The sequence below is a fragment of the Erpetoichthys calabaricus genome, chromosome 17, assembly GCF_900747795.2.
Source record: "Erpetoichthys calabaricus chromosome 17, fErpCal1.3, whole genome shotgun sequence".
Classification (NCBI taxonomy): Eukaryota; Metazoa; Chordata; class Cladistia; order Polypteriformes; family Polypteridae; genus Erpetoichthys; species Erpetoichthys calabaricus.
Window position 1 is genome coordinate 34992786 of NC_041410.2, and position 14104 is coordinate 35006889.

Genomic DNA, 14104 nt, shown 5'->3' on the forward strand with positions numbered 1-14104 from the left:
GGAGATGAGAGGCTGTAAAGTTCGGAGTCCGAGTTGGGATAGCTCCAGTGATATGGGGAGCTGTAGCTCAGCTGTGGAGCCGTGACATCCATGTTGTGAGCTCAGTTTAGTGAATGCTGTGCTCTTGGTAGAGCAGCCCTGTTTTTATCCTGAACTCAGAGGTGTGAAGTGTCACCTCTGCAGGCTTTCTCAAGGAGTCAGGACCCTGAGCAGAGGACACCGAGAATGAAAGGGACTTCTGGGAAAGACTTAACCCCCAGAAAACAAGTGTGAATTTTTGCTCCTTTGTAAAGTGGTAAATATTTTGCCTTTTTTCTCATTCAGCTTAATCTTTTTTGCATCCATGTTTACCACACACATCTGCACTCTTATTTTGCACATGTCATTGCGTTTAAAAAGTTGTTTTTTTTTCAAGCAGACTATTAGAGTTTACCAGTCATAGATTTAAAGTTTTGAGTATTCTTTGCTTAATATGCTATGATTTTCATGGTGCTTATGGTCTTCATGACAGGGATTCCTTTGTAGTACTTCTCAATTATAGACAGTAATAATGGAAATCAAGAGAAATTCTAAGCAAAATAATTAAAGATGTTTGTTGTATTACATAAGTTATCCAGTAACTTAAAAACGTATAGCAAATGTTTACTTCTGTATTACTGAGGCACAATTCTCGTTAACACATTATAGCCTATTATTTTTATTGTAACTGCAATTTTAGTGCCAGTAGAAAATAACATCCACAATAATGTAGTTATTATACTTATATCTGTTTAAACCCAGAATCCTGTCCTTGACACATTAGGCTTCATATCACAGTTGTCATCTTCAGCTTTTCAATAAGCAGATCATTATATGACACCTTTCAGTAAAGTCTGTGCAGTGTCCTAATCAATATTATTAACACATATATGTGAATTATCTATCCTGTCATCTGTTTTAAAACCTGCTTAGTCATATCATACTGTATCATAATATTCATCATAATTACAAAGTAAAATCTAAATTGGACCTTCGTACAAACCATCCATTTATCATCAAATCTGCTTAATCAAATGCAAGATTGCAAAAGTTGGAGTTTAGGATGCACGTCAGGAGTCAACCTGTAGGGCACAATAACAACAACAGCTGATCTGATGTTCCCAGTGTGTCTTTGGGATGAACCTGGAGGGACAAACCCCATAAGAGCTCAGAGAGAATGTGCAGATGGAACTGCGATTCAAAGCCAGATATCTGGAGCTGTGAGGTGACACTGCTTGTCATTGCAGCACTGTATGGTGCTGCCTGGTACAAATCAAGAAGGTGAAAAGGGTAAAGGACAGCTTTGGCAGAAGCACAATGAAATGGGACTGCACCAAGAAGTATGAATGACCTGTCAGAATATTTGAATAATAAAAAAAAAGGAGTTTTATCAATGTTGAGACTGGTGGAGACGGAGATTAAAACTGTGATCAATAAGCATTTATGTTGGCACATCATACAAACAGGTGTCTTGATCCCAACCACACATATATGTAGATGATAAGTCTGGAAGACCGATAAAGTGATGTTTAATAGCTCCATTGTATTTGAAATGCCTTTGTCAAATGTATCATTATCATCCATAAATTGTCATGTTTTTTTGGGTGAATCTGACTTTATCAGTTTTCAGTGTTCTGCATGGTGTTTACTTGCTTTCTAGTGTATATTTGGCCAGAGCCAATCCCAGTAGTATCAGACACAAAGAAAGAACCAACCCTGGACAGAATGCCTGTGTATTACAAAAACCTCCTCACTCGCAAATGCCATTCTAATGTATAGTCACCAGTTCATTCAAACTGCATGTCTTTGTGATGTAAGAGGAATATTCATAGACCTCATACTGCACACGGTCACAGGCTAGAAACTAGACCCAGGCTTCCAAAGTTGTCTTACAGCAGTACCAGCCACAATGCCTGTGTGAAGCACTGCATCGTTTTCTTTAAGCATCAGTGTAACTTAGGAGAAACACTACAACTTTTTTTGTCACTTCAGGGACAAATCTTTAATAATTGTGAAAAATCATGGAAAGTCTCTATTACAGCTTGTCGCCAAGTGTCTTCCTCGTCTTTGTGTGTTATTTTCACATCATTTTTCCAGGCTTGCTTGTCGACCTCAGAGTGGATAAGAAACAATGGCATCTGATCTTCTAGGCTGTAGAACTTTAGTCAGTCATAACATTGTCACACCTGCCTAATGCAGTTCATGGTCACTGGGGGCTTGGGATTGTCATCGCAGAAAACAGCCCTCTCAGTGCCCACTCAATCACACAGCCACATTCACACTGGGGCAGTTTGGACTCAGCAGTCACCCAACTTGCATGTCCTTGGGGAATGTAGGAGCAGAAAACAGCAAGGTTTGAGACTCGAACCACAATGCTAGATCCTGTGCACTGCCCATTCATTTATTGTTTATTTTATTTAGTGCCATTCTTAGAATTCACTTTTAAAAGGAGCTTTTCATAATATACAATATATATATCCTCTTTAATAAAATCCCTGTGTTAGTCCAGGTGTCCGTGTGTGTGTGTCTTCTGGCGCGATATTACTGTCAGAGAAAGTTACAGGCGTTTTACAGAAATATACTGCGAGAGGAAATTAAAGGTACACAATACAGTGACACATATTACAGCCACATACAAGCCAGTAGTACTGTCAGAGAAAATTAAAGGCATATTACCGACGTGCACGCCTGTATTACCGCCAGAGAAAATTAAAGGTATATTACGGACGTACAAGACAGTATTACTGTCACAGAAAATTAAAGACACACAATACACGGCGGCAGCCCACAAAGAACGGTCAGCTCAGCAAGTAAACATCAACAAAAGAAAGGCTGAAAGACAAAGAAAAATACGACCAACAAAAAGAATGAGGTCAAAGTCCCTTGCCATTTAATATAGACTGTTCCTACTAATGTTTATGTACTACTGTGCTAGTGCCCGTTATTGTAACAGGCTTAATGACTAGTGTGTGTGTATGTATGTGTATATATATATATATATATATATATATATATATATATATATATATATATCATGGCATTCATAGTCTGAATCACAATCTGATTGTATGGGTGGTTACCTACCAGGTAACGCTTGTGGTTGGTCTGCAAGTCGGCAAACATCCACCATGGTGCCCTCTTTCAGTTGCGAGAAGCAGATCATAGAATGGTTGAAACCATATATATATATATATATATATAATTATATATAATATAAACATACATTTCAAACTGGGTTTCTGGAAATGCCTTATGGTGAGTTGGCATTGGTCAGATAGCCTTTGACTTTTCCTCTTTGACCACTGACTCTAGAAGATTATCTTTCTCTGGTACCTCTGCAGACTGCTGTTTAGCTTATTATTGCTGAATTGCTTTGGCTTGATGTACATTATTATTATTACTAGTCATTAAGCCCGTTACAATAGCGGCCGCTAGAACAGTAGTGCATAAACATTAGTAGGAACAGTCTATATTAAATGGCAAGGGACCTTGACCTCATTCTTTTTGTTGGTTGTATTTTTCTTGGTCTTTCAGCCTTTCTTTTGTTGATGTTTACTTGCTGAGCTGACCGTTCTTCGTGGGCTGCCGCTGTGTATTGTGTGTCTTTAATTTTCTGTGACAGTAATACTGTCTTGTACGTCTGCTGGCTTGTACGTCCGTAATATACCTTTCATTTTTTCTGGCAGTAATACAGGTGTGCGCGTCGGTAATATGCCTTTAATCTCCTCTGACAGTAATACTGGCTTGTATGTGGCTGTAACATGCGTCACTGTATTGTGTACCTTTAATTTCCTCTCGCAGTAATACTGGTTTATATTTCAGCAAAACACCTGTAACTTTCCCTGATAGTAATATCGCGCATCGCACCGTGACCCGCGCATGCGCACTTCACCAGAAGACACACACACACACACACGGACACCTGGACGCACACAGGGATTTTATTAAAGAGGATTATTATACTGTATACTAGCTGTGAAAGCTCGGAGTCCTAGAAACTATTGAAATCGTCAGAAAAAATATTGAAATGTAGAGATGTCCGGTAGTTGAAAGGTACTACTCTGGGCATCTCTCTCCTAGGAGGTTTTGTTTTGCCGTGTATTAGCGGCGGGAGGAAAAGTAAAATGGATACCGTTTTACCGATGTTAGTGGCTAAGCGACTGTCTTTCTTCGGTGGTTTCGTTTTGCTGATGTGCTCGCCCCGCTTGTGTTATTAGTGGCTAAGCGAGTTTTCTGTTTCCTCGGAGGTGGAGCCCTTACCCCGACTCCAAAGCTCACTGTAGATCAGACTGGACAGACACACACACGCACGTAGACATTTATTTATAAGATAATGGCTTTTATTCTTTTTATAAATGGAAACTGTGTTCTCAGCTTGTCATTTGCAAGTGTAATTCAAAAATGAACTAAATTTTGTTCAGATTATTTTATGGTTTATATAGCTACTTTTTGTTCAGCATACACACTAAAAGGTCCTGCAAAGGACTATTGAAGCATCCCAACTTGCACCCGAAGACTTTGGCCACTCGCGTTCTTAATTTGGATTAAGCAGGTTTGAGATTGTCATGTTATGTAAACACTAGAAGGGCCGAAGAAAACATATTTTAGAATTATCTCTATCCCTGCACTTAGTCGACCAAAAAGTTGGGGAAAAATCCCCAAGTGAATTGTTTTGGTAAGTAACAATTATATTTAAAACAAATGTGTAATTTATAATTTTTTCAAGTCTATGTAAGTAATTAAAAAATGTTTTTTTTTTTCTCTAAAATGGTGCTTTTCATTTTAAACCTTCATCTCTTAAAAACTGAATATGATAGATCAACAGTTTGTAACTGGTGGCATCTTCTGTAGCATCAATTTCAGCTGCAAATATCACTCTAACCCATACTCAAACACAAAAAAGACATTGTACAAGGCCTTTCCAGAACAGAATCGGCTCACTGACATTGTGATCTGTGATGCTTCAGTTTATGCCATAATATTTGAATTGTGTTAAAGTCGGACTTCCGTTCTGTAGGTTGACCCTGGGTGTGTTGTTCTTTTGGTACTTCAGGTTTCCTCTTTGACCTTCACAGAGGTGCAGGAGTGATTGATTAGCAACACTGAGTTGACTTTGTGTGTACCAAAGTGGGATTGACTGAAACCCAACCTGGGACATTTTTCCTGCTGTGCACCCCGTGCCGCCTCGATAGATTATGCACCCTGATGACCCTGATTTGGATTAAGTAGGTTGGAATATGGTAAGTTAAAAAGAGATGATCTAGCTTTTCAAGATCATACAAAGGAGACCACTTTATTTAGCTGTTTTTCTAAACTTGAAAAGCTGGTTTTGGAAAGTGTGGTAACGTAACGACTCCGAGTAGGCTCAGTGTCAAAGATAACACCTGATGTACAGGCGGATTTAGCCGAACCAAAGCTCAAGCTCTTCACACTAAGGGATGTCAGAATTGCTTCAATATTAGTAGAATCACTTTTTAATAAAATGCCTTCTGATTTTTTTTCAAATTAAAAGACAATAAAGTAGTCAATTTGTGATTTAATTAAATAAGTACTATTTATTATAACTGATAAACACATCTGTTTCTCAGTTAGGTATTTTGGAGAGCTGAGAGCCTCCACCATTCCTGCAAGAATCTGCTCAGATATACAAGTAGAAATATTTGTACTTTTGCCATAGCTTAAAATGCTGAACTCTTTAGTGTCATTATCCTGTGAATTCACCTTTTTTTCTTTGGAGTTTGGTTCCTTAATTGTATCCTAATGATGACACCTTGTCAAACGGCACATAAGGCTGACTGGCTTGTTCACTGTCATCCTCAATAACATGCTCATTGGTAAATTAAGGCTTAAATATCTGGAAGACATGAAATAGCAGAATGAAAATTTTAAGAACCAAGATAGTACTAGCTAGAGGTGGTATAATATCCTAGTCGCTAGTGGGCACATATGTATGGCACTGTGTTGTCAGTCTGGTAGTGTGGATGGCTGAGGTCTCCCTTTTAAAGCCATTATATGGCTTAGGTCTACAGAGACACCACTAGAGTGCTAACTTGGTATCTCTGGTGAAAACACAAGGACATCCTGAGCCTAAAAGCAATTCATAATAATAATACATTTTATTTATATAGCGCCTTTCAAGATAAAAAAAGGCTATTATCTGCATAGCATAAATGAATTTTTCCTATATTCCAATAAATTTAGCCAACACAGTTTTGTAGTTTCTGGATTGACTTAATTGAGTTAAGCTGTCCAACTAAAGAAGTCCAACTAAAAGTAATAATAAGTAAAATAATAAAAAGTAAAAATAAGAAGTCCAACTAAAAGTAAACCTGCATTTGCTTCTTCTAGACATGATTACTGTAATATTTGTTTTCAAGTCTTCCTAGTTTGTGCTACTAGAAGTCTTCATCTCGTTCAGAGTACTGCAGCTAGAATCCTGACGACAACAACAACAACAACATTGGTCATACAACACCCATTCCAGCTTCTCTTCACTGGTTACCAGTACAAGCAAGAGCTGATTTTAAACTCCTTCTTTTAACTTGCAGGGCGGAGCGGTGGCTCTGAGGCTAAGGGATCTGCACTGGTAATCAGAAGGTTGCCGGTTCAGATCCTGTAAATGCCAAAAGTGAGTCTACTCCATTGGGCCCTTGAGCAAGGCCCTTAACCTGCAATTGCTCCGTCCTGATTATGACGTTAATCTGCATGTAGGCCCTCCAAACTGCAGCAAAAAACCTGGGGGTTGGTGGCAAAATTGGCACTCCAGCCACCATAAAAAACCTTCCAGTGTTCCACTCTATCTGAACTGGTGTGGTGCTGAGGTGTCACCCCGCTGCATGGCTGCACTAATCTGGGATCCTGAGTTGGTTTGTCATGCGGAGGGTGCGACATTGTGCTGTATCAGTGTGCGCTCCTCACCTCCTCCTCATTTAACTTTCAAGGCCTGGCGTGGACTTACACCGCCTTACTTAGTTAGCTGAGCTAATAACACCATTCACTCTGGTATGTCCTCTTCATTATCTTAATGGCGGCCTCTTGGTCATTCCCTCAGTTGGTCAAAAAGTGCATTTGCCTACCGAGCACCTTATCTTTGGAGTGTTGGAGAAGCACACTCAGTTGATATTTTTAAATTAAGATTAAAAACTTGCCTGTACTCCATTACAACCTGCTGTAGATCTTGAAATATTGTTTTAAATGCCTAAATTATTATTTACTGACATCCTATAACATGGTCTTTTTTAATGTCAAATTGGAGTATTTATTGTCCCTACAACATTGATGTCTTTGTTTGTTTTAATTTGTTTTTTACTTGCTTATCATAGATTTTGTCCCATGTATTCTACTTATTTGTATGGTGTATTGGAACAAAGCTGCATAGTGATTCTGCACTTTGGATAAATATGACTGACTGATACTGTCTTCTTAAGATTTCCCTATTTTTCACAGATTAATTTGATATAACTTACATTGTTTTTAGGACTTCTGCATGTCACATTGATGCTGGCTGCTCTATAAAAAACTGTGTACCCCTCAACTTCAATGCTGGCACCCCTGCTATTTAATTCAAAGTAGAGATCCACAATAGTTCACATGTAAATAAGGCAGTGCAGCGTCATCAAGTCGTTTATATGCAGTGGCACTGCCACAAGACAATACAGTGGAAACAGATAGCGTAATTAAAGAGATGATAGCACATAACATATAAAAAGTTAAATTACAAAGTGACTAAACATGAGAGAAATAATCCAAACTTGTGTTCCACCTGTAAGGATGCTGTCATGTCCATTCACTTAGGACACTGCTCTTCATAAGTGGGGGAAAAAATATTGCTTTTTAAATTTATAAAAGTATTTAAGCACTCCCTCATATTTTTAGTCTAACATATTCGGTTGAAATATACTATATAATTGAATTCTTTGTTTCATATAATCATCAAAACCTTGACCACGGCAGAGACGTTTCAAAATGTTGGCTAATGTGTGCAGTGACATATTAGTGTTATTCAAGCATGGTTGTGCAAATAGAATTAATAAAATTGGACACCCCCTATTTTAACAATAATGTTTTATTTAGGGGTATTTCCACTATGCTGTCCATCAGTCAGAAGTATCATTTCTGTTGTAATACAAAGAAAATAGTCGTCTAACATTCAGTAATTTCGTACCAACCCCAATTACACCCGTGGCGTGAAATGTAATTACTGTTTCACACCAGCGAAGGCCCTGCCGTGTTGGGGTTGTGTTTCTCTTAGTCAAGCCATTAGAGGTGGCAATTCACACTTCGGCTATGGGAACGGAGCCTGACTGCCTTTCATGCACTTTGACAGCACTTTATCAGCAGTGAATTACCACCAGATAAACGTCCTGCTCTTCAGGAATAAGAGTTTTTAATACAGTATTGATGAAAACCGCAGATCCCCAGGGTATATAGCTGCTTTAAGAATCATACAGTTTATTGAATATAGTAGCTTCCAAGCCATCTATGAAACAATATTTTTGTCAGTGTGTAACCATCTTAAACACCACAGGACTGTGCAGAACTGGGGATTTTATTGTAATTTTAATTTATTGGTCAGATCTCAGTGGACATTTATCTTAATAAAAAAATCCAGCAAAGCTGCTCAGGGTTAATGTATTCTGCATTTGGGAAGAGCTAAAAGAAGCTGGCAGTTGTGCCAGAGTAAATACAACATTTCATTGGAGGCAGTTTCCCTCATGTGGGAACTTCTTCACACCCTTCAGTGATCTTGTTTGTACAATCCTCATCTTCCGATGAGGTGTGAACTTGTGAACCCTGTCCGAAAATATTTTTAGAAGAGCATTCATTCCGAGTCCAAGAAAGCAGAATAAACGTCATGGGCTGAGTAATATTCTTTCAAGAAATTGCTATATAAAAATAGTACTAGGGTGTTGGTACAGTGTTAGCGATTATGAATGTAGTGCGAAGTCAAGCAAAATGACCCCTTTTATTGGCTAACTAAAAAGATTACAACATGCAGGCTTTCGAGGCAACTCAGGCCACTTCTTTAGGCGAGATGTAATCAACAGTCATTATATCTTACCAGAAGAAGGGGCCTGAGTTACCTCGAAAGCCTGCATATTGTAATCTTTTTAGTTTGCCAATAAAAGCTGTCATTTTACTTGGCTTCTCACTATATAAAAATAGAAACTCTGCAGAGTCTGAAGAAGCAGCTTATTTATTCAGCAATGCTTATAACAGTTTACTTAAATGTATTTAAAGTCTATTCTGTAATTTCAGACACTGTTTCTGTTCAAATTGAGCACTTTTATTCATTTATGTGTCAATTTGTTCACTTATCACTAAGTATTATCTCATCCCGGGACGTGTCCTGCCATATGCCTAATGCTGCTCCACAAAACTTTATTTATTTTGTTACAGTTTGGTTTAGACGGCAGCGTTAATGCTGCTTTTCTCTCAGCTTTAAGAACGTGGGCCCAGTCTCTGGTCAGCGTGGAGTTTTTTGCACAGTTTTTGTGGGGTCTCTGTGGGCTGCTGCTGTGTTCTGCGGTGTCCGGCCTTATCCATAGCAAGTGCAGGTCAGATTGTTCAGCAGCATTAATTTAGCCTGCTGTTATTGGGTTTGGATGTGTGAGTTAGTGTGCTCAGTGCCAAACTGTGGGCGGCTGGTTCAGAAAGTAGATGGTCAATCAAACAGTTGGTCACATAACCCCTTTGCCACTATTCAGACCTTACTTTTCTGCCTTCTGTGGGTGCGCACTGCTTCTTCCCATTTATTTTTGGCTTCCTTCCACAGTACAAAGACTTCCAGTCAGGTCAGTGAGAGACTGCAAATTCTCCCGTTGTACTCTTGGTGGACTGGTGTGCAACATGTCTGCTGCTGTCAGAACAGTCAAACTAAAACCATGATCTGGTGAGTGCATAGGTGGATGATGGAAGTTGAATTGTCAACCTTTTCAGACAACAATGAGTTTGTTTTTCATCAAAGGTTGGGATCAAAACAAGTTTACTCCAGAAAATGTCCAGACAAACACAGGGAGAACATCAATACATGGGCAACTGGACCAGGGTTCATACCCAGTCTCCAGAAGCTGGGGGGCAGCAGCATTAACAACTGCTTCACTGTGCTGCCCACCTACCAAGTTTTAAATTGTGTTTGCTTTTTGGTTTTGCTGTTTCCTAGTTTCAATCAACAATCTGATTTTGGAATTAAAGTGCTGGATAAGAGTAAAAAAAATCTGTAATCAGTTGTAGTTTTATGTAATTTTGACTGCCATATGTAACAGGTCAGTTGCTGTCCTATTAATAGAAAAAATGGACGCCCAAGGTCGGTCACAGCCTTGCATTGTGGCGTAGCTACAATGGGGCAAGGGGTGCAATGCACCCGGGCCTCGGGAGGGCCCATCAGGCCTCTTTTGCGAGCGCACGAAGCGCGCAGGTTTGGGGGCCCATTCAATGATGATTGCACCCGGGCCCCTGTGAACCTTGCTACGCCGTTGGCCTTGCATGTGATGCTGTTGGGATCAGCTCTCAATCCTGACAATCCTCTAAGAGAAGGATGGATAACCAAAAAGAAGATGCATCATAGTTTATATTAAAAAAGTATTTCTTCACGTAGGTCAGGAAATGGGTAGGTGAGTAGAAGGATGACTTAGGGAATTGTCACACACGTGCGCTTGAGAGACATATGTGAATGGCCTTAAGAATAGTACTACCACGCCAGACCAGGAGGTGGCGAGCTGCACTTACTCTCCTTCTCAATCTTCTGCAGGCCATCCACAGGAAATTGTGCCAGGTCCTGGCACCAGTGATGATGTCACGTCCGGTGCCATGGATGACGCCATTTCCGGTCCAGAAGACATCACTTCTGGTTCCGGTCCCAATGACATCACTTCCGTCTCGAGCTTTAAAGTTAGTTCTGTTTTGGACTCAAACCTGTGAAGATCTCGGTCAATTCCAACTCCATTTTACAGCCAAGGCACAATATACAGGTGGCTGCCCCAAACCTTTTTATGTCTGTGGTCTGCTTTTGTGACAGAAAGAGCAGATCATGTAATATAGACGAAGGTGTTATGATGGTTCATTGGTTGTCACTGCTCTCTTTCTGTTCAGAAGTAGTAGTGTTGGGAACACACTGGAGCTAATTCTTGCCTGTTTAGTGGGGAATCCGTTGTTCTCCTTATACACGCATGTATTTTTCTCCAAGGACTCCAGCTTTCCCCTACCTGTCAAAGATGTGCGACTCCAAACTGAGCCAATTTGAGTGACTTTGGTTGTGCCCACTGATGGAGGGTCTTCGTATCTATGGCTCTTTCCAGACTTGTACCCAGTGCTGCTCAGACTGGCTCTTTCTCCCCACTACCACACAATGGAATTAGTGAAATCAGTAATTGGATGAAAAATAGCAACTAATTACAAAAATGAGGGAATTCAGTTATGTATGGGGAATATTAGATTTAAGTGTTGGAAAGCTGGTCTTTCTATCTAACTGATATTAGCTGTTAGGGTCTGTAATTTTAGAATTGTAATTTTGTTCCAAGTTCTAGAGTTCAGTGATGGACGATTTTGTACCCTTGTCTTGTAATGCTTGTTCACCAACAACCCCTCAGTCTGATGTTTAGTTTGCTTAATTATGCTGACCTCTTTTGTGAGTCGCTATGGATAAAAGCATCTGCTGAGCAAATAAATCCATCCATTATCCAACCCGCTATATCCTAACACAGGGTCACAGGGGTCTGCTGGAGCCAATCCCAACCAGCACAGGGAGCAAGGCAGGAAACAAACCCCGGGCAGGGCGCCAGCCCACCGCAGGGCGCACACACACACCAAGCACACACTAGGGACAATTCAGGGTCGCCAATGCACCTAACCTGCATGTCTTTGGACTGTGGGAGGAAGCCGGAGCACCAGGAGGAAACCCACGCAGACACGGGGAGAACATGCAAACTCCACGCAGGGAGGACCCAGGAAGTGAACCCTAACTGCCCGGCAGCAGCGCTACCCACTGCACCACCGTGCCACCGAGCAAATCAATGTAAACGTCAAATAGAAAATGGTGCTTCAGTTAGCATGGCTGTCCTACAGTTTGAGTTCTGGTCCAGCTATTGTCTGAGTTGATTTTTCTTCAGCTGCTTTGCTTTTCCTGCCAGTTCCAAAGATATATTTGCTAGGTTACAGAGACAATATCAAATTCCCAGTAAGAGTCATGTGTGCGAGCGGCATGGTGGCACAGTGGTAATGCTGCTGCCTCGCAGTTAGGGTTCACTTCCCAGGTCCTCCCTGCGTGGAGTTTGCATGTTCTCCCCGTGTCTGTGTGGGTTTCCTCCTGGTGCTCTGCTTTCCTCCCACAGTCCAATGACATGCAGGTTAGGTGCATTTGCGATTCTAAATTGTCCCTGGTGTGTGTGTGTGTGTGTGTGTGTGTGTGTGTGTGTGTGCACCCTGTCCCCGGGTTTGTTTCCTGCTTTGCTCCCTGTGCTGGTTGGGATTGGCTCCAGCAGACCCCCTGTGACCCTGTGTTAGGATATAGCGGGTTGGATAATGGATGGAGTCACGTGTGTTTTACATGCCCTGTGATAGGCTGTAAAACTGTGCTGCTGGCATAGGCTATAGTCCTCCTTGACCCTTAATTTGATTAAGTATGTTTTTAAAAATGAAGTGGTGTTGAATGAAAATTTAACTTTAGTAAGCATCCGTTTTTATGTATAATTAAACTGGAAAATATACTATAAAATAGTTGCTTATATGTGTTGGTTGTTTTTTATTTTCATCTGATTTATAGGTACGCCTAACATTTATTTTGTTCTTCAGTCCATGTGGGTTTCAATTTTCTAGTTGTTTCTGATCAGATTCAACTAATATAAACACATTTTATCCTTTTAAAAACAGTAAAGTGTGTTTCTTAAAAGGATCACAACTTAACTGAGGCAGCTCATAGCCAACCAGAGCAGCCTGCGGCACTTCACGCTGTCCTCTTTGCCCCTTTGCTTGACCTCCTTCCGACCACGTGACCCCGTTGGAATGCTGTTTATTTTGCCGCCTGTTTTCACAGAGCCTGACAGAGGACTGCCACCTGTTACCTTTAGTTAAAAGTCAGAACTCGGGCCCAGTTTCAGCATGCCAGGTACTGATTCACGTCTTCTGTCAACATTTCTGAACGCTTATGTTAAATCATTTCATTTGCTTTTCATCTAGGAATTATTACTGTCATTTTTAAAACATTACTTTGTGAGCCCGCATTTCCGTTTTCAGGGTCGTTTTTGACCTAGAAGCAGTAAACACAAGTCATCCTAACTCTTGCACATTTGTCAAATTAAGAGACACCAATCAACTATGAATCCTGTGTTTGGATGTTTAGTTTAAACTGACATTTCTGGGGAAAAGTAACAAGAGCAGAAGAGGAGCCTGCAAACCTGACAAAAAGGACATCCCATCGGGGAACTGAAGTGAGGTTCTGGTGATGAAAAACTACCAGACGACTAGCAGCATCCTTGTATTGTGCTCTTGTGAAACCAAAAGTGTTATTTCATATTAGCAGAGGTGCTCAACGTTGCCTAAGTTGATGGACCTATTTTTGACTTATAAATAATGACAATTGTTTTTATTGCAATTATTATTAATAAAACACCGTCATGGACGGTTCCAAGCCTGGCTGTGGAAGGAGCAGGGTTCAGCGCAGTCCTAGCGGTGTAGCCCCGTAAAAGCCCAAATTGCTATGAAAACAGCAAAACCAATAAATCAGGAATGACACAAGAGGTGCACTGGAAGAAACTCTGGCCATCGTGTGTCGCATTGTGCAAGCATGTGGTATGATGAACTTGACTGTGACCCACCAAATGATCAGCCAAATCGGACAGCAATACACCCTGGTTTGAATGTAATTAACAAGAACCAGATAAAAACGGGTAATCAGATGCAGCATTTATTTTTTAACCAATTTGTTTAATTTGTCGTCTGTATCGCTTAGTATAGCATTTATATTCCTTAGTCCATTGGCCAGATCTCTTACAGCATCCGCTATTGCATTTTGTGACTCCAGAGCAGCATCCGACAGGCCATCGCCAGATGCTTGCCCGGTGATTTTTGAGGGAGGGGTGTGTGCTTGTCA

The 14104-nt window shown here is 40.6% G+C and overlaps 1 protein-coding gene across 1 annotated transcript in view; it reads right to left on the reverse strand.

Moving 5' to 3' along the window:
- LOC127526183 (uncharacterized) overlaps window positions 1-92 on the reverse strand; it is a 2011-nt gene extending 1919 nt beyond the window's left edge. Inside the window, exon 1 of the mRNA XM_051920783.1 lies at window positions 1-92. This exon is cut by the window's left edge and continues 715 nt beyond it. Within this exon, the coding sequence (XP_051776743.1) occupies window positions 1-92 (92 nt within the window).
- Window positions 93-14104: the final 14012 nt, after the last annotated feature.